Source organism: Manihot esculenta, chromosome 9, assembly GCF_001659605.2.
Source record: "Manihot esculenta cultivar AM560-2 chromosome 9, M.esculenta_v8, whole genome shotgun sequence".
NCBI classification, from domain to species: domain Eukaryota; kingdom Viridiplantae; phylum Streptophyta; class Magnoliopsida; order Malpighiales; family Euphorbiaceae; genus Manihot; species Manihot esculenta.
The window spans coordinates 12,678,453-12,702,551 of record NC_035169.2 but is presented as its reverse complement, the minus strand read 5'-3'; the positions used below and the strand labels follow the sequence as shown (position 1 = coordinate 12,702,551).

Below are 24,099 nucleotides of genomic sequence, written 5' to 3'. Positions count from 1 at the left end.
TCAGTAAAACATATACATATATAGATCATGTACATAACAATAGATTGACAACACAAACTACTAAGTCAAGCACATCTGTAACTGAAAACATAACTATTACATCTCTTGAACATTACATGTCCACTCTACATTATTACATTTCTCTTTACTCTTTCTGTGATCTGCTGACTTGCCCTGTACACGGTACACTGAACCTGCAAAACTGGGGTTAAGGGAGTGGGATGAGCTCTATAGCCCAGTGAGTAGAACAGTAAAACATCTCAGGAAAATATGATCTCATGGAATGCACCATAGCACAGACAAGCCACATCAAGAGTAAATCTGTCACCACATAGTCCCAGTAACTCTGTGCCAGGGCGTAGAATCGAGCACCTGGTCTTCCTGTCATATATGTATGTGTATATAACACCTCTGTACTTACCATTGCCAGGGCATAGTCAAAGGCTCCTGGACTTTGCTATACCTGCCAGGGCGTAGTCAAAGGCTCCTGGACTTCTCTATACCTGCCAGGGCGTAGTCAAAGGCTCCTGGACTTCCTGTCTGAGACTATTGGATCATTCAGCATTTACTCACATCACCAAATAACGATGCAATGCAACATATTCGTGGATACTAATGCAATCAACCTATGGCAGAATTATGATGCATGAGATATGCTAAACCATTCAATTGTGCAAGTAAAAGAGTTAAGTTTAATTCCACTCACCTCTGGCTATCTGGACTGACTGACTCTGCAGGCTCTGTAAACTCTGGAGCAGTACTCACTGCTGCTCTCTCTGGTTCCTCTGGTCTGTACCTATACAGATAGACTCATATGAGGGACCAAACTCGCTTATGCATACATCTATTCAACTCCCCAAAAAATCCCCTTAAACTCACTCTACCATCCATGTCTAAGCATACAAAGGAAAACTGGACAGAACACTTTCGGCGGCAGGTTCGGCGGCCGAAAGTCCTCTCCAGCGACGAAACTCAAGCACCTTCGGCGGCCGAACTTCCACTTTCGGCTGCCGAACCCTTTCGGGGGCACGTTTCGGAGGCCAAAAGGCACTCCAGAGACGAAAGTCTCTAACCTTCGGCGGCACCTTCGGCGGCCGAACTTCCCTCCAGAGCCGAAAGTCCAAAAGCTCGGGGGCAAGCTTGGGCAGCCGAAGCCACCTCCTCACACCTCCTCAGGGGTTCGGCGGCCGAATGTACCTTCGGTTGCCGAACCTGAGTTCAGCAGCAGGGCAGAAACTTGCCCTGCCTCTCGCCAAATGCACCAAACTCCTCTCCAACTTCACACCTCACTTCCTCCACTTGCACACACTTATGTATATGCTCACAGGGGTCAAAAACTACCTTAAAACCCCAAAAACACAACTCAAACAACACAGAAACAAGCTCTATGCACAAAATCATCAAAACCTCACACATAACCCTATCCATGCATCTCTTTCTATAAACCCCATAAAACCTTCAGAAAACATAAAAACAAGCTCAGGATCTTCACTTACCATGTGAAAACAAGTAGATGAATGATCCGCACGTGGAATTTTGGAGCAACTCTCCGTCAAACTCTCCAAACTTCACAACTTTGAGTGTTTAGCTTAAAACCTTCAAAAGATCATAAAAACTAATCAAATCTTTGCATGATTTAATGAAAACATGAAGAAATACGCACAAAGGGCAGAGTTTCACCTCAGCAAGTGAAAGAAACGATGTTCTACCGCTTCAACCGACTGAGGGCCATTTATAGGTGGTTGGCCAGACCACCTTCGGCGGCCACACGTGAAACCGAAAGCCATGCATGTTCGGCGGCCGAACCTCAACTTCGGCGGCCGAACCTGGCTTTTCTGCCTTGGTTCATTTTACTCAAAAACTCATTTCCTTATGCTTAAAACTTAATGAACATATCAAAACATGTGAGAAAAACAGAAATCAAACCCTGCTAGAGACCTCCGACATCAGAAACTCCATCGGAAAGTAGAAGTCCGATGCCGGACTCGAGCCGGGTATTACACTGAGGCTAACAATTACCAAGATTACCAAAACTATCAAGCCCAAACAGCACCTCCAAGTTCCAATATGCACCTTGATGAAGAAAAGATGAGGACATTGGCAGTTACTTTGCAAAGTATGCAACAACAAATGGATCAAATGGCCACCTCATTGAATGCAATCATGTTAAGAAGAGAGCAAGAACTTCAAGATATGGAGGATGATGAGGAAAGTTGGCAAGTACAAGAACAAGCTGCTGAAGAGACACAACCAGAAAACTGTTTGTCCAAACAAACTGATCAAACAGAACCTGTTGATAATTTAGATATCATTGATTGTTTGAGTGAAAATATTTTTTATACAAATCAAGATGATATACTAAACAATGATCCTTGCAGGGAAGAGAGCCAAAAAGAGCCAGAACTGAAAGAAACTAACTGTTACATCCAACAGGTGGACTGCGAACACGCACAGAACAAAGGAGAGCCAATCACACCTCTTCAGATCAATCTTGCGCAGTCAGAAGGAACTCCAACTGAACCACCTCAGCTCGGACCGCAGGACAGTCCTGCAACTCTTCTAGTTGCACCTCTTCAGCTTCCATCGCATGAAACTCCTTTCATTCTTCCATTGCAGATCAATCTTGCGCAAGAAGGAGTACCTGAAATCCTCTCAGGCGCGTCCTTTCAGCTTCCAACACAAATCAGTCTTCCACCTCAATTAGGTCCTATGCAGAAGGAGGAAACTGAAACTCCTTTCATCCTTCCAATGCAAACAGTCAATGCCCAGGAGGAACAAATGGTAATCCAATGGCCCAAACCAAAGGAGCATGCAGATCAATGCCTGCCCAAACCTCCAGATAAGGTAGAATTTGTTTTGCCTGAACTTAATGCCAAAGTACAGCCACCCATGGAGAAATATCAATTGAAGTTGGAAGTGCTAAAAAATGCAAACATAAGGGCTAGAGGCACACCTCATCTGAAAGAGGAGAAGCTAATCATGTTACTTCATAAGTACATGGAAAAAATAGGATGGGCTATGACAAAATCGAAAGGAGTGCTACACTTTTTGCTCAATGCAGTTGGGACTCTTTTCTCTTCTCCAATTACTTGAGCCTTGATCAAGTGGATCACACCATGCACACCACACCCAGGGGAGTACTCAGTTTCCTTTATGTTTCTTATACATTGAGGACAATGCATGATTTAGGTGTGGGGGTGCATATTTCTGAATTTTTACTTTTTGAGTTTATTTTTACTTTGATTTTTAGTTTGCTTACATTAGTTGAAATTTTTCATTTTTGCTTTCAATAACACACACAGATAGCCACAGTTTTTTATTATTATTATTATTTATTTTGTTTCCGTTTTTGAAATGCTTTACTCATCATATAGACTATGTTGGATGAGTTTTCTTTCCATGACCCCATTGATGAGATAACTCTTTAAACTTATGTTGAATCAATTGCAGTGAGTTGTATTCATGTTTGAGAATTGCCTTTTGAATTGAATCTTGGAGCTTTCCATGGTGAAAAATATATTGATGACCCTCAATTGAGAGAATAAATTGAAAATTGTGTGAATGAACTTAATGTGCATTGATTTAGCAATTGGTGTTGATTTGCCCAAATTATTGAGAGAAAGAAAATTCAGCAAAGGCAAAGACCTCAAAAGCACAAATCAAAAACTATTCCAATGGTCAAAAGACTAAGAACAGAGCTAGTAGCCACTTGGAAAGGTGACCAACTAAGTAACTGGGGGTGGGTATCACAAATATATACCTTCACGTCAAAAGGTTGGTGACTTCTTCATGCAAGATCTAAAGTGCAAAATGCCTGAATAAAGTACTTCAAGGTAAGGGCAAGTCACTCTGAAAGCTAGAAAAAGTCTTATCTGAACAAAATGTGCATGTATGGTCTCTCTTGAGGAAAACAAATCCTAGCCATGGTAAGTAAAGGGAAACAAGAAAAGAAGGTGAGTAATCTTCATGCATATATTCTTCACTGCAATGATTCAAAATAGGTGTCTAGAGTAAGAGCTTAAGTGGAAATAAGGATCAAGTAGCAAAGAAAGCTTATTTGACTATGTTTATTTGCTTGAGGACAAGCAAAAGGCTAGGTGTGGGGGTATTAATTTTTGACTCGCGGTTGTCGAAGCCGGTCAAAAATAACATTTTTGGTTATCAACAATTTACAACTGCAGATAGTGGTGAAAGGATCGAATCCACAGGGAATTGAGGACTTACCTATTTTCCTTATCAAGACCAATAAAATAAACTGAAACAAAAATAAACTGAAAAAGAAGAAAACTGAAAACGAGATAAACTGAAAACGAGATAAAACTGAAACGAGATAAAACTGAAAGAGAAATAAACGGAAAGCAAAATAAACTGGAACGAGATAAAACTGAAAGCGGAATAAAAATAAATTGCAGTAAAAGTAAAATGGGGGGTTTGAGATTGGTTTGATTAACAAACTACTGAAAATAATTAAAATAAGCAAATAACAAAATAAAAGAGAAATAAATAATGAGAAAGATCTAGTTGAAGAGTTGGATCCACTTTAGTTGTTGGGATTGATCATTGACACTTAGTTTCCTTTGGGTTGATTCAATAGATTAGTTATGGAGATGGAAGACGCTTCTCACCACCATTATCTCTCCTTATGATTAAACCAATTAGGGAACGTCCTCTAATTAATTACTAATTAACAAATTGCCAAGGAACGTCCTTGGGCCTTAGGCATCAAAACAATTGTCAATTGCATTAAGAAATAGAGAGATCCAATCCTAGCTACCCAAACGTATGGAGATAACGCTAGATCATACAATTTCCTTGGGTTTTATCCCAAGTGTTCTCATGTAAGAATAATCTAAGCAATTACGGACTTAAATCATTCAAACTAACATATTATTACTTTGCAATCAAGAATCAACGTAGATCTAAACAACAAAGCAATATTAAAATCAAGCATGAAATTGCATAAATATTGAACAACCAAAAGTTAAACAATGTTTGATCAAGTCTCCCAATCCATAAAACAACCAAAGTATCACCTAATCTTCAACTAGAATAAAAGATTTCAGCCTCTCATGGCTGAAACAAAACCAAAAATAAAAGAAAAGAAGAAAGGTAGAAGAAGAGATGTGAATTTCGTAGGTGTCTCCCAAGGGGAGCTTAAGGGACCTGTAGAGGCTCCTTATGTGGCTTTTTATAGTTAAAAGGTGTTGCCCAAGGTCATACTTACTGCCCAAGAGGTATTTTCTGCCCAAGTTATGTCTGAAAAGGAAAGAATCGCGTTTTTCGGCTTCAGAAGGAAGGCTGCGCGCGAATGCTTTGCGGAAGGAAGTTGGTGCGCGCGGTTTGGTCTCAGAAAGGGAAAGAGGCGCAGATTGTGCTTCCTAAATAAGTTTAGATGCTGACCTTACTTCCTAATTAGTGTAGAGGCTACCCAAGATGCTGCCCATGCTCAACTTGTTGCCCAAGTTGTTACAGAAAAGGAAGGTGGCGCGCAGATGGCTTTCAGAAGAGGAAAGCGCGCAGATTGTTTTTGAATAGGAATGATGCACGAATTTTGATCTTCAAAGGGGAAGATATGCTGTCCATACATTCCTTTTTAGGTGGAGCCTCTTTTGAAATTTGAATGTTGAACGCAGAAGAGAAGAGCATCTCTTTGAGATCTTGCTGCCTAAATAGGAAGATATGACTGCTGCAGTGTGTGCACATCTTTGAACAAGGAAAGAAAGATCTGCAATTTGAATTTCAAATAATCTTCTGACTGAGCTTTCCTTGTTTGCTTTTGCTTTTGCACTTTCCTCATTTGGAAACTTTCCTTTTCTGAAAACTTTCCTTATTTGGAAACTTTCCTTTTTTGGCACTTTTTGGCAGTTTTAAGAGCATTTTCTCCAGATTGTCTGTTTACAACTAATATCTGCAAAACATAATTAAAACCACAAAATTAAGCAGAAAAGATGTAAATAAACATCAAGAACATAATGATAAAACGGACTAAAATATGCTCTATCAATTATAAATAGTCTTTTTTTGACCGTGCATAAACTCTTTTCAATTTTTCAAGAATTTCAATAAGAGCTTTCGCCTTCTAGCCTCTTATTTCTATTATTTCATCTTAACCAAACGTTATTGCTTAAAACTCCTTCTAGCCTCTTGTTTTTATTATTTCATCTTAACCAAACGTTATTGCTTAAAACTCCTGATGGAGTCTAAACAATCCAAATTCTACCGTTTATGGGGTTAATTTTGCATTTTGATTATTTTTTTAAATTTTTAGGTAATTTTCCATGTTATGTTTTTTCTATTATAAATTGCATTTCCTTGGTTGTTTATAAACACTTTTCAATCTTTCAAGAATTTCAATAAGAGTTTTCGGCTTCTAGCCTCTTATTTCTATCGTTTTGTCTTAGCCAAAAGTTATTGGTTAAAACACCTAAAGGAGTCTAATCAATCTAAATTCCATCGTTTAGGGAGTCAATTCTGCATTTTGATTATTTTTTTTGGATTTTTTTATAACTTTTCATTTCAGGGTTTTTCTATTATAAATAACCTTTTCTTCACCATTTATAAACACTTTTCAATTTTTCAAGAATTTAATAAGCGTTTTCGACTTCTAGGCTCTAGTTTCTATTGTTTCTTGTTAGCCAAACGATATTGGTTAAAACTCTTGATGGAGTCTAATCAATCCAAATTATGTCGTTTAGGCGTTTGCATTTTGATTGTTTTTTTTTTGGATTTTTTTATAATTTTTCATATTAGGGTTTTTCTATTATAAATCGTCTTTCCTTGACTGTTTATAAACACTTTTTAGTCTTTCAGAATTTCAATTAGAGTTTTCGACTTCTAACCACTTGTTTGTATTATTTCGTCTTAACCAAACGTTATTAGTTAAAACTCCTGACAGAGTCTAATAAGCCCAAGTTTCACCGTTTAGGGTGTGAATTTTGCATTTTGATTATTTTTTTGGATTTTTTTTATAATTTTCCATGTTAGGGTTTTTCTATTATAAATCGCCTTTCCTGGACTGTTTATAAACACTTTTCAATCTTTCAAGAATTTTAATAAGAGTTTTCAACTTCTAGCCTCTTGTTTCTATCGTTTCGACTTAGCTAAACGTTATTGGTTAAAATATTTGACGGAGTCTAATCAATTCAAATTCCACCATTTATGGAGTCAATTTTGCATTTTGATTATTTTTTTAAATTTTTTTGTAATTTTTCCTATTAGGATTTTTCTATTATAAATAGTCTTTCTTTGACCGTGTATAAACACTTCTCTATTTTTCAAGAATTTCAATAAGAGTTTTCGCCTTCTAGCCTCTAGTTTCTATTGTTTCGTCTTAGCTAAACATTATTGGTTAAAACTCTTGATGGAGTCTAATTAGTCCAAATTTCACCGTTTAGGGGTTCAATTTTGCATTTAGATTATTTTTTTAGATTTTTTTTATAATTTTCCATATTAGGGTTTTTCTTTTATAAATCGTCTTTCCTTGACTTTTTATAAACACTTTTCATTCTTTCAAAAATTTCAATAAGAGTTTTCGACTTCTAGTCTCTTTTTTCTATTGTTTCGTCTTAGCCTAATATATTGGTTAAAACTTTTGATGGAGTCTAATCAATTCAAATTCCACCATTTAGGGGGTTAGTTGTGCATTTTATTATTTTTTTAGATTTTTTTATAATTTTTCATATTAGAGTTTTTCTGTTATAAATAACATTTCATTGACTGTGTATAAACACTTTTCAACCTTTCAGGAATTTCAATAAGAATTTTTGATTTCTACCCCCTTGTTTGCATTGTTTCGTCTTAGCGAAACGTTATTGATTAAAACTTCTAACGGAGTCTAATAAGTCGAAATTCCACAGTTTAGGGGTCAATTTTGCATTTTCATTATATTTTTAGATTTTTTTTATAATTTTTCATATTATGGTTTTTTCATTATAAATAGACTTTCTTTTGTTGTTTATTAACACTTTTCAATCTCTCAAGAATTTCAATAAGAGTTTTTGGTTTCCAGCCTCTTGTTTCTATTGTTTTGTTTTAGCAAAATGTTATTGGTTAGAACACTTGATGCAGTCTAATCAGTCCAAATTTCATTGCTTATGGGTCAATTTTGCATTTTGATTAATTTTTTAAATTTTTTTATAATTTTTCATATTATGGTTTCTCTAAATAGCCTTTTTTTTTACTGTTTATAGACATTTTTCAATCTTTCAAGAATTTCAATAAGAGTTTTCGGCTTGTATCCTCTTATTTCTATTGTTTCGTCTTAGCCAAACATTATTGCTTAAAACACTTAACGGAGTCTAATCATTCCAAATTTCATAGCTTTGGAGGTAAATTTTACATTTTGATTATTTTTTCTAGATTTTTTATAATTTTTTCATATTAGGGTTTTTTTTATTATAAATAGTCTTTCCTTAACTATTTATAAACACCTTTCAATCTTTCAGACATTTCAATTGTAATACCCGGCTAGACTCCGGTATCGGAATTCCTACCGTCCGGTGGAATCTCGGATGTCGGAAACCTCTAGAAGGGTAAAATCATGTTTTTATAAAATGTTTTAAAGTATTTTATGATTTTAAGCAAGAAAGAAATTGAGTTTTGAATGAAAAAGACCATAAAGGGAAATCCAGGTTCGGCCGCCGAACTTGCATGAGTTTTGGAGGCACTTTAGGCTTCCGAAGGTGGCCTGGCCAGCCCCTATAAGAAGCCCCATGGCCAAAAATGGGCGAGTTTCTTCCCCATTTCCGGCCAGAAGTGAGTCCATGCCCTCCCATGGTTGATTTTGCTGATTTCCTTTAAATCTTTCAAAGTTTTGACAAGCTTTTATCCTATTTGAAGATTTTTGAGTTAAAAACGGAGTTTTGGAGCATTTTGAGACCCAAGGAGCTAGATCTCTCCCATCTCCAAGTTAGAATCATCTCTCCTCTCGATCTTCAAGAGGTAAGCTTAGATCCTACCCATCTTGTATATTTTAAACAAGTTTTGAGGGGGTTATGGGGTAGAAATGCATGTTTAGGTTAATGTTGAGTTTATGGACAATGTGTGTTGTTTGAGTTGACATTTGTGTTTGTATTGGGGTTTAGGATAGTTTGAGGCCCCTATATGCTTGGTGGTATGTGTATGCATGTTGTAGAATAGCTAAATGCATGTTTGAATGGTTTGGGAGGCAAATTGTGCATGAGGAGGCTGAGTTCTGCCCTTTGGAAGAACTCAGGTTCGGCAGCCGAAGGACTTTCGGCCGCCGAACCTGCCTGTGGTAGCATGTTTTGGCTGCCGAACTCTGCCCCCGAAAGTTGGACTTTCGGCTCTGGATAGGAGTTTGGGCCGCCGAACCTGCCGCCGAACATGCATGAGTTTTGGATCTGGAAGGAACCTTCGGCCGCCGAAAGTGCCGTCGAAGGTGCATGACTTTCGGCTTTGGAAGGACTTTCGGCCACTGAACCTGCCGCCGAAAGTGCCTTGTTCAGCCTTCCTTTGCATGATTTCTATGATTGTTTTAAGGTGTTTTAGAGGGTTTTTTGGGGAATAGTTTAGAGTCACGTTCATGTATGTTTGGTCCCTCATTTGAGTCCACCTGTGTAGGTTCGGACCCGAGGAACCGAGGACCCCAGCAGTGAGATAGCTGCTTCAGTGTCTTGTCAGAGCTAGCCTGAGGTGAGTAGAATGACTCTTTATGTTTCAAAGCAAATAATGAAAGTTTTAACATGATTCACGCATCATGAATGCCATGAGATATACTAGGTTGTTTGCATTAGAATTCACGAGTATGTTGCATTGCATAATATGATGTTGATGTGGATGGGTGTTGAATGATCCATTAGCCCTCATATGATGATATGATATCATATGGTATGGTACGTATGACTAGTGAGGCCCATTCTACGCCTTTGGCACGATGTAAGAGAAAGACCAGTGAGGCCCATTCTACGCCCCTGGCACATTCGAATGTTATGTTATGTTATGTAAGAGAAAGACCAGTGAGGGCCATTCTACGCCCCTGGCACTATTGGAATGTGTAGAGGGCTAATGGTGACAAGTCCATCCTTGATGAAAGCATGAATTTTAATAAAATGTTTTATTATTCTGCTCACTGGGCTCTAGTAGCTTACCCCATTCCCTTAATCCCTCAGGTTTGCAGGTACGGGATAGATCAGGAAGTCAGTAAGAGTAAAGTCATGTTTTATGTAATAGCTAGTTGTGGACATGAGAAAGACAATGTAATGTAACGTATAGTATTGTAATGTAATGATATTTATTGAGGTTTAGAGTTGTGCTTGACCCTAGTATATGAAGTAAATCCCTTTTGCACATGATCTATGAAATGTTTTATTGATGACTTATGTAAACCAAGCTTAATGTATGATGTTACCCATTGGACCATTTGATGAGGGCTCCAAAGTGGGGTTTTATGTTTATGAGTTTGTGCATGCACAGGTTAAGCTTGGTAAATGAAAGAGAGAGTTTAAAATTTTTATGTATATGTTTGGTCATGTATGGGATTTAATAGGTATACAGGATGTATAGGCTTGCTACGGATCCCGGCGGCCTTATACCGATCTGGATCCTAGCGCCGGTAGCGGTCCGGTTTCCGGGTCGTTACATCAATAAGAGTTTTTGGCTTCTAGCCTCTTGTTTTTATTGTTGCGTCTTAGCCAAACGTTATTGATTAAAATACCTGACGAAGTCTAATTAGTCGAAATTCCATAGCTTAAGGGTCAATTTTGCCTTTTGATTATTTTTTTGGATTTTTTATATTTTTTCATATTATGGTTTTTCTATTATAAATCATATTTCCTTGACTGTTTATAAACACTTTCAATCTTTCAAAAATTTCGAGCAGAGTTTTTGGCTTCTAGCCTCTAGCCTCTTGTTTCTATTGTTTCATCTTTAACCAAACGTTATTGGTTAAAGCACTTGACGGTATCTAATCAGTCCAAATTCCATTGTTTTTGGGGTTAATTTTGCATTTTCATTATTATTTCGTTTTTTTTTTATAATTTTTCATTTTATGGTTTCTCTATTGTAAATTGCATTTTCTTTGTTGTTTATAAACACTTTTTAATCTTTTAAGAATTTCAATAAGAGTTTTCTGCTTCTAGCCTCTTGTTTCTATTGTTTTGTCAACCAAACGTTATTAATTAAAACTCCTGACGGAGTCTAATTAATTCAAATTTCACCGTTTAGAGGGTGAATTTTGCATTCTTATTAATTTTTTTCTATTTTTTTTATAATTCTCCATGTTAGGCTTTTAATAAGAGTTTTCGGGTTCTAGTCTCTTGTTTCTATTGTTTTGTCTTATACAAACGTTATTGTTAAAACTCTAACGGAGTCTAATCAGTTCAAATTCCACCGTTTAGGGGTCAATTTTACATTTTGATTGTTTTTTATATTTTTTTATAATTTTTCATATTACAATTTTTCTATTGTAAATAACTTTTCGTTTACTATTTATAAATGTTAGAAAACCCAGAGATTACTGCAGCCCAAAATTACACAGCGGAAAAATAAAATCTTTGATTCCCCTTCCAAGATCCGAGTGATTCGTTCAATTCGAAAGGGAGGATAAGAGACTAACCTTTTCACTCGACGATAAGAGACAGTTCCGGACTAATGGTGTTGCTTCTAAAACGAACACTCTCAATGGTATCCATACAAACGTTTCCGTCTACAGTGCTAGCTCTCTCAACGGATGGATAAGCTATATGCTCTCCAATCTGCAACCCTGAAAAATGATTACTCCAAAAAAACCATTTCTCCCACAGTTGAAAGAAAGTCTTTTATTCATTTTTCAGTCTTTTCGTTTTCCCTCACTTCTTTTCAAAAAAAGTTGAGTTCATAACCATCACAATCTCATAGATACTCAAATATCTATGTAATAAATCCTTTTTCAAAAAGAAAAAAAAATATTTTATCTGTAACAGTTACAAATACACTACAGATCTTTTAAATATTATTATTTTATAATAATAAATAATTAATATTAATAATAATATCTTTATTATTATTAATTATACTAATGGACTTTTAGCCTATTAATATGACATAGCACATCAACGACGTTCTTTTGTATGTGACCCAATAGACTCCCATTAATTGACAACAGGCTTAGTCCCACAAGGCCCATAAATCATAAGTGGCCTTTAGTAAGATATTATGACTACTCAATTAATATGAGAATCGATAGTCCGATAAAACCTAATAAACAAAACATGTATTAATCCATTTGTCACGTGATATCTAGTTTGAACATAAGTTATGATCAATATCAAACTTGACGGAAGAAATTGCTATACTCATAGGAGAGGGAAAAAAGAAGGTAATTGGTTGTTTTGGTGGAAAGGAGTACAGAGAAAGAAATAATGGGGAAAAAGAAGAACAATGTCCTCAATTCTCGCACACAAACAGATTCTTCTTCTTCTTCTTATGGTTGCAGCGAAGTATGGCGTTTTCCTTTTGACCGCTATTGCTCTTACCTTTTCCTTCCTGATGTTTACATTCCTTGTAACGTGATCCACCCAGCTCGCCAGATATTGAGGAACCCGTGTTTGCCGTTTGTTTTGGTGGAAAGGAGTACAGAGAAAGAAATAATGGGGAAAAAGAAGAACAATGTCCTCAATTCTCGCACACAAACAGATTCTTCTTCTTCTTCTTATGGTTGCAGCGAAGTATGGCGTTTTCCTTTTGACCGCTATTGCTCTTACCTTTTCCTTCCTGAGGTTTACATTCCTTGTAACGTGATCCACCCAGCTCGCCAGATATTGAGGAACCCGTGTTTGCCGGAAAATGATGTCTCCGACTTGGACTTCTCTCTGCTTTCACTAACACTCTAGTCTTTCTCACTCAGTTTGAAGCATTAGTCCCCAAATGTGAAACCCATCTGCAGGCAGGTGCTGGTTTCAAATTTCTAGGCTCTTCTAGCTCTCTCACCTCAACCAAATTAATGATACAGTTGAGCCTCAAGAGAAATACATAAGACCAAACATTTATTGAAATGACCACCAACACCATCGATAGGAGTTAAGGTGGTATCTGCCCTGTATCTGAGATATCTGCTATGCAAGACTGGATGAGATGCAAATCCTCCTGTGACCTTGGCAACATTTTTAAAGGAAAGCTGGTCGTCTGAAACAAAAATGGAGAATATAAAATTACAGCAAGAATATAAGCAATTGCATTATAATGTACACAATGAACAATGTGCAAGCACAATGTAGAGTACAAATGAACATATACAACAATAAAAAATGCAAAAAGCGCAATTCTTTCTGGTTCTCTTGGGAAAGGAGGACGACAGGGTGAGGGTAGTGGAGATAAAGATGCGCTCATAAATAGATAGGATTTTAGCAAAGATGGCAGCTTGGATTAGTCTGAAAGCTCGTCTAAAGTTTATTCCCACCAAGCAAATACAAAAGAATGCTCCTAGTTTGATATGATATTGCTCTTATGTAGAAGATATCCACAGCCCCATCCCTTTCCCCTTCCCAGTTCAATTAAAGACAGCAGCTTCTGCAACAAGTCTTCTGCATCTTTCTTGGATGCCAGTTCCAAATTGGTCTGGAAGAGCGGAAGTGGAGTTGAAGGATTACTCCAATGCTTTGTCCGTGTTCCACCACCCTTTTTGGACTGGTGCTGATTAAGCCTCAGCCCTGCATCTGAACCACTTCCAACAATGTGTACTATCCCCTCCACAGTATCTGCATGGATTACACTGTCCAAACCAATATCTGACTCTACCAACCACTCTGGATCAATTGGAACACCTCGAAACTCAGGCTTCCCCAAGTCTACAAAACTGGGACTGCTTACGATCAACATGAGTCTCTCAGTGACCACAACAAATTTACCAGCTTGTTTAAGTGGTTTGCACATCACAAATACTTCATCCTTCAGTTTCAAGCCATCATCAGCTTCCATAAGCACTGATGTTCCAACAGCCTCTTCAAAGGAGTAAGGCCTTAGAGGATGTTCTCTACTTAGAGGCCTGGGAAGCCGGGCTCTATAGCGTTGAGATCCAATTTGGTGTAGTTTACTTCTGTTTCTGATACTCTGTGCAGTTTTTCCTGTAACCTCAAGAATACTAGCTGCTGGTCTTGCCACCAGTCCAGTAACCCCTAAAGCTATTCCTGCACGAAAGAAAGGGACAGCAAGAATTACACGATTAAAGAACCAACCCCTACTATATGTGCGTTTCATCTGAAGATGAAAAGAAATCTAGTCAATTGAAATAACAGTTGATAAAGGGGCGAGGGGAAGGAGGACCGCATGCGACTTTTTTGGATTGGTTCAGTTTCAGCACTCAGCATTGTATAGATGAATGTGAAAGAAATTTATTGTTCCAAAAAAAAAAAATTTCTTTGCTAACCATACATTATCTGTGTTTAGTTTTGTAAGTTATACTCTTCCCACAAATAATCAAAGAAGCCTATCTGCCTTTTTTTTTTTTTCTTTTTTTCCATTTATAAGCAGTAATAAACAAATCTAAAAATATTCTTTCAAAGTTAAGCTCATTGGTTGGCCTATTATGATCATATGCCTCCAAAAGGTCCATTTTCTATAAAATGTAAAAAGGGTTCAATTAACTGGTTTGGACTATCTCATACCTTAAAACTTTTGCTGAGTATCTTACTAGTTTCTTAATTTTACAGAAAAACACAACCAATCCAAAATACAACCAATAAGGGGGAAGAAAAGAGAAGAGAGAGAAAAATAGAACACTCAACATCAGAGGGTGATTTCATTGGCTTTATCAGTTTTAACAGTTTCATGCACAGCTCCCATCTCATTTCTATGGTGTAAAGGGTAATGAAAATAATACTGCAACAAACATATCACAACATTACACATTACCTGAGAGGATACCAGGAAGACCATGTTTCTCAGCTTCTTTAATTGGTGACTGAAGGAGACCAGTGAGTCCCTGAAATCATGTAGTATGCCCTTAAGTTTACACCTTTTTTTCCCCCGATTAATCGTTTGACACAAGCTTCAGAAACTGAAGCAATTGTAAAAAAGCATTAGTGCAAATGTAAGCTTCCATGTTTCAAGGTGTATAAAAAATGTATAAAGAATCAAATCTTTACATACAAAAGAGACACAAATGTTTAAGTAGTCGTCCAAGTGCAACTACGTAATTTATGTGTACCTAAAATTTTGATCCAAATTCAATGTAAATTGCTTGTACCTGTTGCACCTAAGCTTTCTAGCACAAGAGTCTGATGTGCGCATGTTGTAAGGTGCATCATGGGTTTGGGGTTTTACAGGCAACAACATATTCCATGGTGGAATGCTTCAATTAGGCTTGGTAAATAAATTGTGATTTCTATTCTTGCAAAATAAATTGTTCCAAACGATGCAAGTGACTAGAAAGTCCTTTGAAAGCCTCATGAGAGGCTTCACCAACATTAAAGTTGAATCCCCCATAATGATTGGAAGCTTTGCAATAGTCATCTTAACCTTAGAGGAGGCTACGGATGTCTGCAACACCTTTGAGAGCAAAGTAAAATTCTTTGCCGCAACACCTTTAGAAGTAGGATGAGGGTCTATGATGACCTTTAGAAGCTAGACGATCTTAAATACCTAAGGAAGTATTCACTAGCCCTTGGAAGTTAGGAATAAAATGAGCTTTGGGATCAAAAGGGAAAAAACACGATAAAAAAATGTAGAGCCTTTTGCTGTATGTCTGGGAAAATTTCATTAAAACAAATGCAAGCCCTTTCATAGGCTTCAACTTTACAAGTATTAGATGTAAAAGTATTTGAGTGTGTTTGCTTTGTTCATACTAAGACGACGGAAAAGTTGGATCCAAAGGCCCTTAAATGTGTGTTTGTTAGATATTCTTCAATACAGAAGGGATATAGGTATTATCACCCTCTATCTAGGAAATACTTTTTCCATATGTGACGCGGAACCCCATGGCACAAGCCTCAAACCCACACGCACAAGTAGATATGGAATCCAAAGATTTGATAAACCCACCTCCTATGGCACCCCACACTTAGAGAAGCTGAAACACCAATGATCGAAGGATTTAGATGAGAATCTGACAAACGCCACAACGAATAGTTGATAAGTTAGCCAAGATTCCTGGTGCAATTGATGAAAGCAAATCCTCACTCTCACTCAAAGCAATACACGCCAAAGGCATGAGAAGAATTCTGAAATTTTGATTAAAAACTGCCTCTTACAATTGTTTCTTATCCTTATATAGTAAGGAGAAAAACAAATAAAACCCTAAGACACTCTTCTTGGATCTGACTTAAACACATAAGGCCCAAGCCCAATCACACACTAAAATAACACATAAGTATTAAAACATAAGCCCAAAACATGGCCCAACACTCTAAAACTTAAAAGATAAAGTATGGCCAGAATACAAGCCCAAACAAAGCTAAAATAAAACAAGTGTTAAATAATAAAAATATAGCAAGCCCATCATAACAAAGCTGAATCTTCACAAAAGCCTTACTTGATCTTCACTTTAGGCTTCCCTTTGTGTAGTTTTAGCCCATAGGTTTGATTAGGCTCTCTAAGCCTATGATTGCAAGTGTTGCACCAAATCTGTCCCATATGAGTTGAAGCACGCCCCAAATATATATGGATCATATGAATATGATTTTGAACTCCTTTTAGATCCATTTGAATGACATAAGTTTGCTCCACACCATTTTTAGAAATTTGCCCTATTGGATCCGTATCAATATGAATATTATCTTTAGAGAAACTGAATCTTACTTCAATGGATCCGTATCAATATGAATATTATCTTTAGAGAAACTGAATCTTACTTCAATACCACCTGCTCACCTCCTCAAAAGGAGAACAATGAGAAAAAAGAGGCGATCCCTAATTTCGTGATTCTAAATAATCTGGTTCAAAGAGTTATAGTAGGCAGGTGGAGACGTATCATCTGGGGGAAAGAGTTGAATGTTTGGATAAGTCAAATTTAAAAAGGTATTCGAGGAGAGAATGTTTGGATAGACCAGATTTGAGGAGGTATTCAAGGAGAGACAAGGTAGAGAAGCCACATACAGCCTCCTCAGGGTCAAGAATCTTACTCTTTCTCTAGTGAGTTATACTCAACTCTTAAATGCTCCAATGTTTTAGATAAACCCATTGCACAAAGAAAAGGTGTCAAATCATGCACCAAACGCCCTACTTCTAACTTTGTTTTTTATAATTCCTTGTCTCCCTCTAATAGAGCCTTTTGCCTTATTTATTTCTTCTGTGTCTATTCTATATGATTAGAAGAAAGCTCTTGGAGATCATAAAAGAAATGGAGCAATGATTGAAAAGATGAAAACACTAATAAAAAATGAGACATGAGAGGTTGTTTCTCTCACCGAGAAAGAAACTAGTTGGCTATAAGTTGATATTCACAGTGAAACAAAAATCTATAGAGTGGATTATCAGATTGGTTGCTAAAGGTTTCACCCAAACCTATGGAGTGGATTATCAAGAGACATTTGCTCCAATTGCAAAAATGAACTCAATAAAGTCCTGTTATCTTATGCAACCAACTTGGACGGGACTAACGGCAATTTAATGTGAAGAACGCATTCCTCCATAAAGATTTAGAGGAAGAGGTGTTCATGGAGATTTCTCCTAAGTTTGCTGATGAGAAGAGACAAAAATGATGTGCATATTAAAAAGGCTTTCCATAGACTAAAACAATGTCCCATAGCTTAGTTTGACAGGCTTAGAAGAGCCATGATGTCTTTTAATTATCAACACAGCAATGCTGATCATACCTTGTTTATTAAACATCACAAGGATACTTATTGTGGACGTTGATGATATAGTGGTGATAGTTAATGATAAAGAGGAAATAACTCAACTAAAATGGTTGTTGGCTCAAAAATTTGAAATAAAAAATCTATGAAAGCTTTAATATTTCCTAGGTATTGAGATGGTCAGATTAGAAAAATAGATTTTAATCTCCCAAAGAAAGTACATTATGAATTTTTTGAAAAAACAAGTATGTTGAGGTGTAAACCAGCAAAATCTCCCATTGAAACTAATCACAATATGCAAGCAAGAACTAGTAAGTCGGTCGATATTGAAAAAGACTAGAGATTGGTAGGTAAAGATTAGTAGGGAGGTTAATTTATCTCTCACACTCTCGACTAGACATAGCTTATGTTGTTAGCTTAGCCAGCCAATTCATGCATAACCCTCATGAGACGCATATACAGGCTGTCTTTCACATCTTGAGATACCTAAAGTCTGCGTTAAGGAAAAGACTTCTTCACTCAGACATGGTCACCTCTGAATTTAAATTTTTACAAATGCAGATTGGACAGGATTTCCTGATGACAGGAGATCAACTTTTGGCTACTACACAATTTTAGGAGGCAACCTTGTTACTTAGAGAAGCAAAAAACAAAGTGTTGCTGCTCAATCAAGTGCTGAAGCAGAATACAGAGCATTAGCCTAAAGTGTGTAAACTTTTGTGTTTGCAAAAGTCATTAGAGGAACTAAGGTTACTCGAGAGGAACAAGATAACTTTGTATTGTAACAATAAAGCTGACATCAATATAGCATAAATTCCGATTCAACAGACCAACGAAACACATTAAGATTGATCGACACGTCATTAAAGAAAAATTAACAGACGGCGCCTTGAGCTTAGTTCATTTGACTTCTACAGAACAGCTTGCAGATGTGTTACTAAAGGATATAGACCTATCATAATCTGATTTGCAAGTTATGCATGCGAGACATCTATGCGCCAACTTAAAAGGGAGAGTTGACTTATTTGCTTTTTTTCTCACTGATACGATTTGATTTGATTACTGATTCTAGGTACAAATTAGGATCCTTAACCATCTCTGTAATTATTTTATTCATTTTTAGTTGTAATCCTCTGTGTATAAATAGTCATATAAATTACTTGTAAAAATCAAGAGAGAAATACAATACTCTAAAAATCTTCACTATACAAACCCTAACACTATCGTAAGAAATAGATATTGATGATTTAATAGAATGGTATCTAACCCTATCTACGTACAAGCCAAAATACAAGTACGTATAGGATGGTGTTCAGCTCTATCATATTTTATGTGCCTAAGTCTCCTCTTACTAGGAACATATGTGGTCATACTTCGCTGAAAAGAGAGCTTGCAACCCTTCAAAAGGTCTTGGTGTTGTGACTTCTATTCTTGGTCCAATTGTATCCTCGTGACCCCCTTATAGCATAGAGACTCCAACTTCATTAAGGATTTGGTAGCTCACTCTTAGTGAAGTAGTTATTTTCTTGTGGAGCTCTTGTAGCTTTAAGGTACTTGCGTGATGCAAATTTCACTGGTTCGTGATTACCGAGTATTCTTTCAACACTAGAAAGAAGTCTGGACTTTGAACATCTAGAGTGTTCCATCACGGCCAATTACTATTGTTAAAGTTAATAACTGCTACATTTTAGTGTTTAGTTGTTTTTTTCCACAATTCGACAATTTAAGCATTCCAATGCCTAAATATATCGTGTTTTGGTACGAAGAATTAGAAATGTAACATGAGAGAGGCATGACCAATTTTGATAACACTAGTCTGGCTTGTCGCTTCAAGGTGCTTCTAGGAGCCCAACACTCAATTCTGTGAAATTACTCTTGCCATGAACTTTTGACTATATAGAAATGTTAAATTTGGGCCAGACCTAACTTACCCCAAAAGCTAGCTCAAGGGGAAGGATTGCCTATGACCCATATAAGGGGCACATTACCCCTTTCCACAATCGATGTGGGATTCAACACACCCCCTCACGCCCAGAATTTTACTGGTGCGTGACATATTTATGGAAGCTCCAACATCAGATGGGGAGGCTCTGATACCATGTTAAATTTGGGCCAGGCCTAACTTACCCCAAAAGTTAGCTCAAGGGAGAGAATTGCCTATGACCCATATAAGGGGCACGTTACCCCTTTACACAATCGATGTGGGATTCAACAAGAGAGAGGCATGACCAATTTTGATAACACTAGTCTGGCTTGTCGCTTCAAGGTGCTTCTAGGAGCCCAACACTCAATTCTGTGAAATTACTCTTGCCATGAACTTTTGACTATATAGAAATGTTAAATTTGGGCCAGACCTAACTTACCCCAAAAGCTAGCTCAAGGGGAAGGATTGCCTATGACCCATATAAGGGGCACATTACCCCTTTCCACAATCGATGTGGGATTCAACACACCCCCTCACGCCCAGAATTTTACTGGTGCGTGACATATTTATGGAAGCTCCAACATCAGATGGGGAGGCTCTGATACCATGTTAAATTTGGGCCAGGCCTAACTTACCCCAAAAGTTAGCTCAAGGGAGAGAATTGCCTATGACCCATATAAGGGGCACGTTACCCCTTTACACAATCGATGTGGGATTCAACAAGAAACATGATGTCAACAGTCTTCATTTAATGCAGGTATTTGCCAAGGTCCCATTTATTAGCCTAAGGTTCGGCCAAGGTCTTTTTAAGACTTCACAGCAGACTCTCAAGGCTTTGCATGAACTTTAGTCGCTCACTTTGATGTCCTTGCACTCATTCCCCTTCGAGATTTGATTTTAGGACGAGTGTAAACAATATCCAGCTTGTATACAGTCATTGTGCATATATATCGATTTCTATTTTAGTTTTCTTGATAGACATGTAATTCACTATAAAATATGGTATGCTGTTAGTCACATATGCTGAAAAAGCCAGCATAAGTATAATTTTACATTACCTCCAAGACTTCGTTTATTACACCTTTACTATGTGAAGCACCTTTATGCTGTTTTTCCATCCTTCCAACAGACTGGTCATCAAATGTAAATGCAACAATACCCTACAAGGACGACAACAATCAATATATATACGTCCACTTCAAAAAATATATAAACTTAACCTGATTCATAAAATTATTTAAGACTCATTAGATGTAGGAAATACCTTGTGTGCAGCTTTACTGAACTGGGTGGCAGCATCACTTAGAGCATAAACTGTGTTACTCAGAAGACTAGTGGTACCTTGTGCCATGCCTGTAATGAGTCCAGTAGGGCTCTGTAGAAGAAATAGCCATGTTACCACATTGGGATAACAGGGGCAGATACAATCAATGACTTAAACCTTTTACCTGCAAAATGCCTCTGGCCGGAACAGATAAAAAATCTCTGATGCCAAGTCCCAAACTCCTTGCAAATCCCATAGGATTACCTATAACACCAGCAGAACCAAAGACCTGCATATTGTAGAACGATAAAGGAACATGAATGTTAAATTTAAAAGAAATAAGTTAAATAACTGCATTTCGCAATAGACAACTTCTTGCAAGGAAAGCCGAATAATTTTAACCAAGTAAACAAGCTAAATAAATTTCACATGTCACCTTGTACATCTCATGAAGAAGCTGACGTGTGTAATGCCTAAGGAAGATATCCTGCATGGACTCCCAACTAGCCATTTGATGTGCAATTGTCAATTGTTTGAGATGAATTCGAGCTCCCTCAACATCAGCAAGAGCTATTAGACCTCTCTGCAATTAATTATTGTTTTAAGTAACAAATATATATCATAACATAATTTGCAGCTAACTGAAGTTAAAACAAATTGGAATTGACTATTGTTGCAAGTAACCAATTGTAGACTGAAGAAAGAATTGGTCCCTGGCACTTCACAAGCTGAATATCCATAGTAGTCCTACAAATCATCGTTCACATAGACATATAATACGTAAAATCCACAGATATATAATACTTAAAGCCCTGTAAGTACTGCAACATATGTTTCACGTCTTATGTTTTCCCTTACTATCAAGTTCGTCTTATGTTTTCCCTTACTATCAAGTTCAAAGGCACGCACATCTTAACATTATATTTTCTTTTGCCGGATATTAGTAACCTACACACATTAAATTGTAAAATTTTTATGTAAGAGAAAGTGTAGATGTTATGTTTATAGATTTGTACACATACGGGTACACGTCTAGATTTGTTCTCTCGCAAACTTCATAAATTATCCAATGAGATGTCTAGAAAGTATTCATGCAATCAAGGACTTCAACAATGAAATATTCTACTTGTAACACTGTTTATTCACCAAAGGGATTACTGAAGTTTGCTTCTGACTTCCCTTGTTTTTCTGACAATAAGTATCATGTGGCACTGGCATGCGACCAACAATTACTGCACCAATTAGCAATAAGCTGTTTATTTTTCATTTTTCCTTTCATTTTATAATATCAAATTAGTCTCTAAGTCTAAGGGTCCCATGGTTTTAAATAAATGTTGTTACATTATGTAAAGGCCGTTATTTATAGGTTTTAGACCTTCCGATTACTATTACACCTGTTATTTGAAGGCAGAGCAAAATTTATTCCTGTAATGGTTGTTATGCCTAATACTTGATAGTAAATGCCGTTATTTACGGTTAAATAACAGTAACTGTCCGTTATCTTCCTTTTCTTTATTAACCAGACAAAAGCAACGACTTTTGATCTTGTTTCCTCTAGCTTGGAGAGTTTTCAACTACTATATCTCATTTTCCCTCTTCAAATTTTCACAAAAGTTAACTATCTACATTTTATATACAAATCCTTCACTTCTCGCTTGAGCTAAACTTATCGACTGCCTAGTCCTACACATCTATAACTTACAAAAAGTTTTTTACTTATTTGTTGAAGAAAATTTTGTTTGATACCTAGTCTTTTTTATTAAACTTATAGCATGAAGCATTATTATGTAGTATATGTTATTTTAGATTTAAATTAATTATTGCTAATGATGTCTAACGATAATTGAATTAATGTCTTTTATTTGATGTATTTATTCTCATTATTTGGTTATGTATCTTAGTTGTACTCGTATCATTAAACATCTCTTCATTCTATCAACTTCACAATTTTGTTTTTAAAAAGTTGCATAGCGATAGACCGACCGCAAACATGGCCACAACCGCAACTTAAATCCATCCCACTTGAACTAGTAAGTTTCATAGGCTGGTTCATTAAATGGGTTCAATTAATTTCACTAACTTGGTTTCTGACTTTTTGTAGCAACAGATGTGAGCTCTCCCACATCAATTGCTAGCTTTTCAGGTGTGATTCTCCTCTACCAATTACAATTAGAATCAGAGGTGTACCACGTGTGCATAGAACTTGAGAATCAGAAAGGGATACCTGCAGACCATGTTACTAGTAGGCTTGTGGAGTTCAGAGAAGGACACCCTTTTAGGCCAGCTTAAAGCTACTTATGGCCTTGAAGAAAAAAAAAAAAAAGGAAAAAACTGTGAGTTGAGCCAATGCAGTAGGAATAAGGGCCACTAAGGACTTTGGTTGTGTAACTGAGTGAGAAGTTATGATCCTAATTGGGCAAGGTATGACACTCAGAACCTCACATTAAAGCTATAAGATTCTATCGTGGGGTTTAAACAGATATGGGCTGTCCCAAGTCCCACTCCCACCTTGATAGCTGGTTTTGGGGAATGTTAGCATAATGCTCAAAAGCAACTTATCTGCTATTTAACAAAAATTCCATCACCATACAAACAATAATTATCATTTCGCAATAGCTCTTGCAATAAAAGAGAGGTTGCATACATGGATGATTGATTCTCCAGATGTAAGAAAACCATTTGCAAGTATCCATGGAGCACTAGAAAAACTGCGAAAAGAAATACATCATGTTTATCAATCAATAAAAGATTGATTAAGAGGTAAAGCTAAATATATACAGAGCCACTAACTCACCTCAAAGTGAATTTGATTGTCGCCAGATCAAACAATTCTACATAAATCTTTTTCTGTCTTCTCGCCAAAAGATAAATTTGTTGCCAAGGGGCTCCAATTGGGACCATTGTAGGTAGAGATGAGCTGCTTATCAGACTCTTACTGAATTCAGGAAAATTGATTCCATGGAGTTGGTATTCTCTTGTTTTGACATATTCAGAAGTCTGAGCGTGTGTAAAACCCGCATACATGGGAGGATTACAAACAGGATCTGAAATTGGTAATGATTTGCCTTGGAATCTCGAAGAGAAAGATCTAAAGAAGGCTAGCAAGTTTAAAATGATTTCCTGCTCAAGCTCAAGGCGGAAATTTGCCACTCTGCAAACATCCACAGGTTCTAATAAGGACC

At 36.9% G+C, this 24,099-nt stretch overlaps 1 protein-coding gene across 4 annotated transcripts in view; it reads right to left on the bottom strand.

Annotated features, from left to right (window-relative positions):
• Positions 1–13,148: 13,148 nt before the first annotated feature.
• Positions 13,149–24,099, bottom strand: part of LOC110622509 — a 68,323-nt gene continuing 57,372 nt past the window's right edge. For 2 of the 4 annotated variants that reach the window (XM_021767026.2, XM_021767029.2), the window contains 8 exons: positions 23,712–24,068; positions 23,562–23,625; positions 21,354–21,500; positions 21,102–21,206; positions 20,918–21,028; positions 20,712–20,813; positions 14,848–14,917; positions 13,149–14,123 (listed from right to left, as the gene is read on the bottom strand). In XM_021767026.2, the coding sequence (XP_021622718.1) occupies positions 13,420–14,123; positions 14,848–14,917; positions 20,712–20,813; positions 20,918–21,028; positions 21,102–21,206; positions 21,354–21,500; positions 23,562–23,625; positions 23,712–24,068 (1,660 nt within the window). In that variant the 3' untranslated portion in view covers positions 13,149–13,419. Of the gene's footprint in view, positions 14,124–14,847; positions 14,993–20,711; positions 20,814–20,917; positions 21,029–21,101; positions 21,207–21,353; positions 21,501–23,561; positions 23,626–23,711; positions 24,069–24,099 lie in introns of those variants that run through there. The other 2 variants (XR_002489116.2, XM_021767032.2) reach the window with 2 other exon arrangements.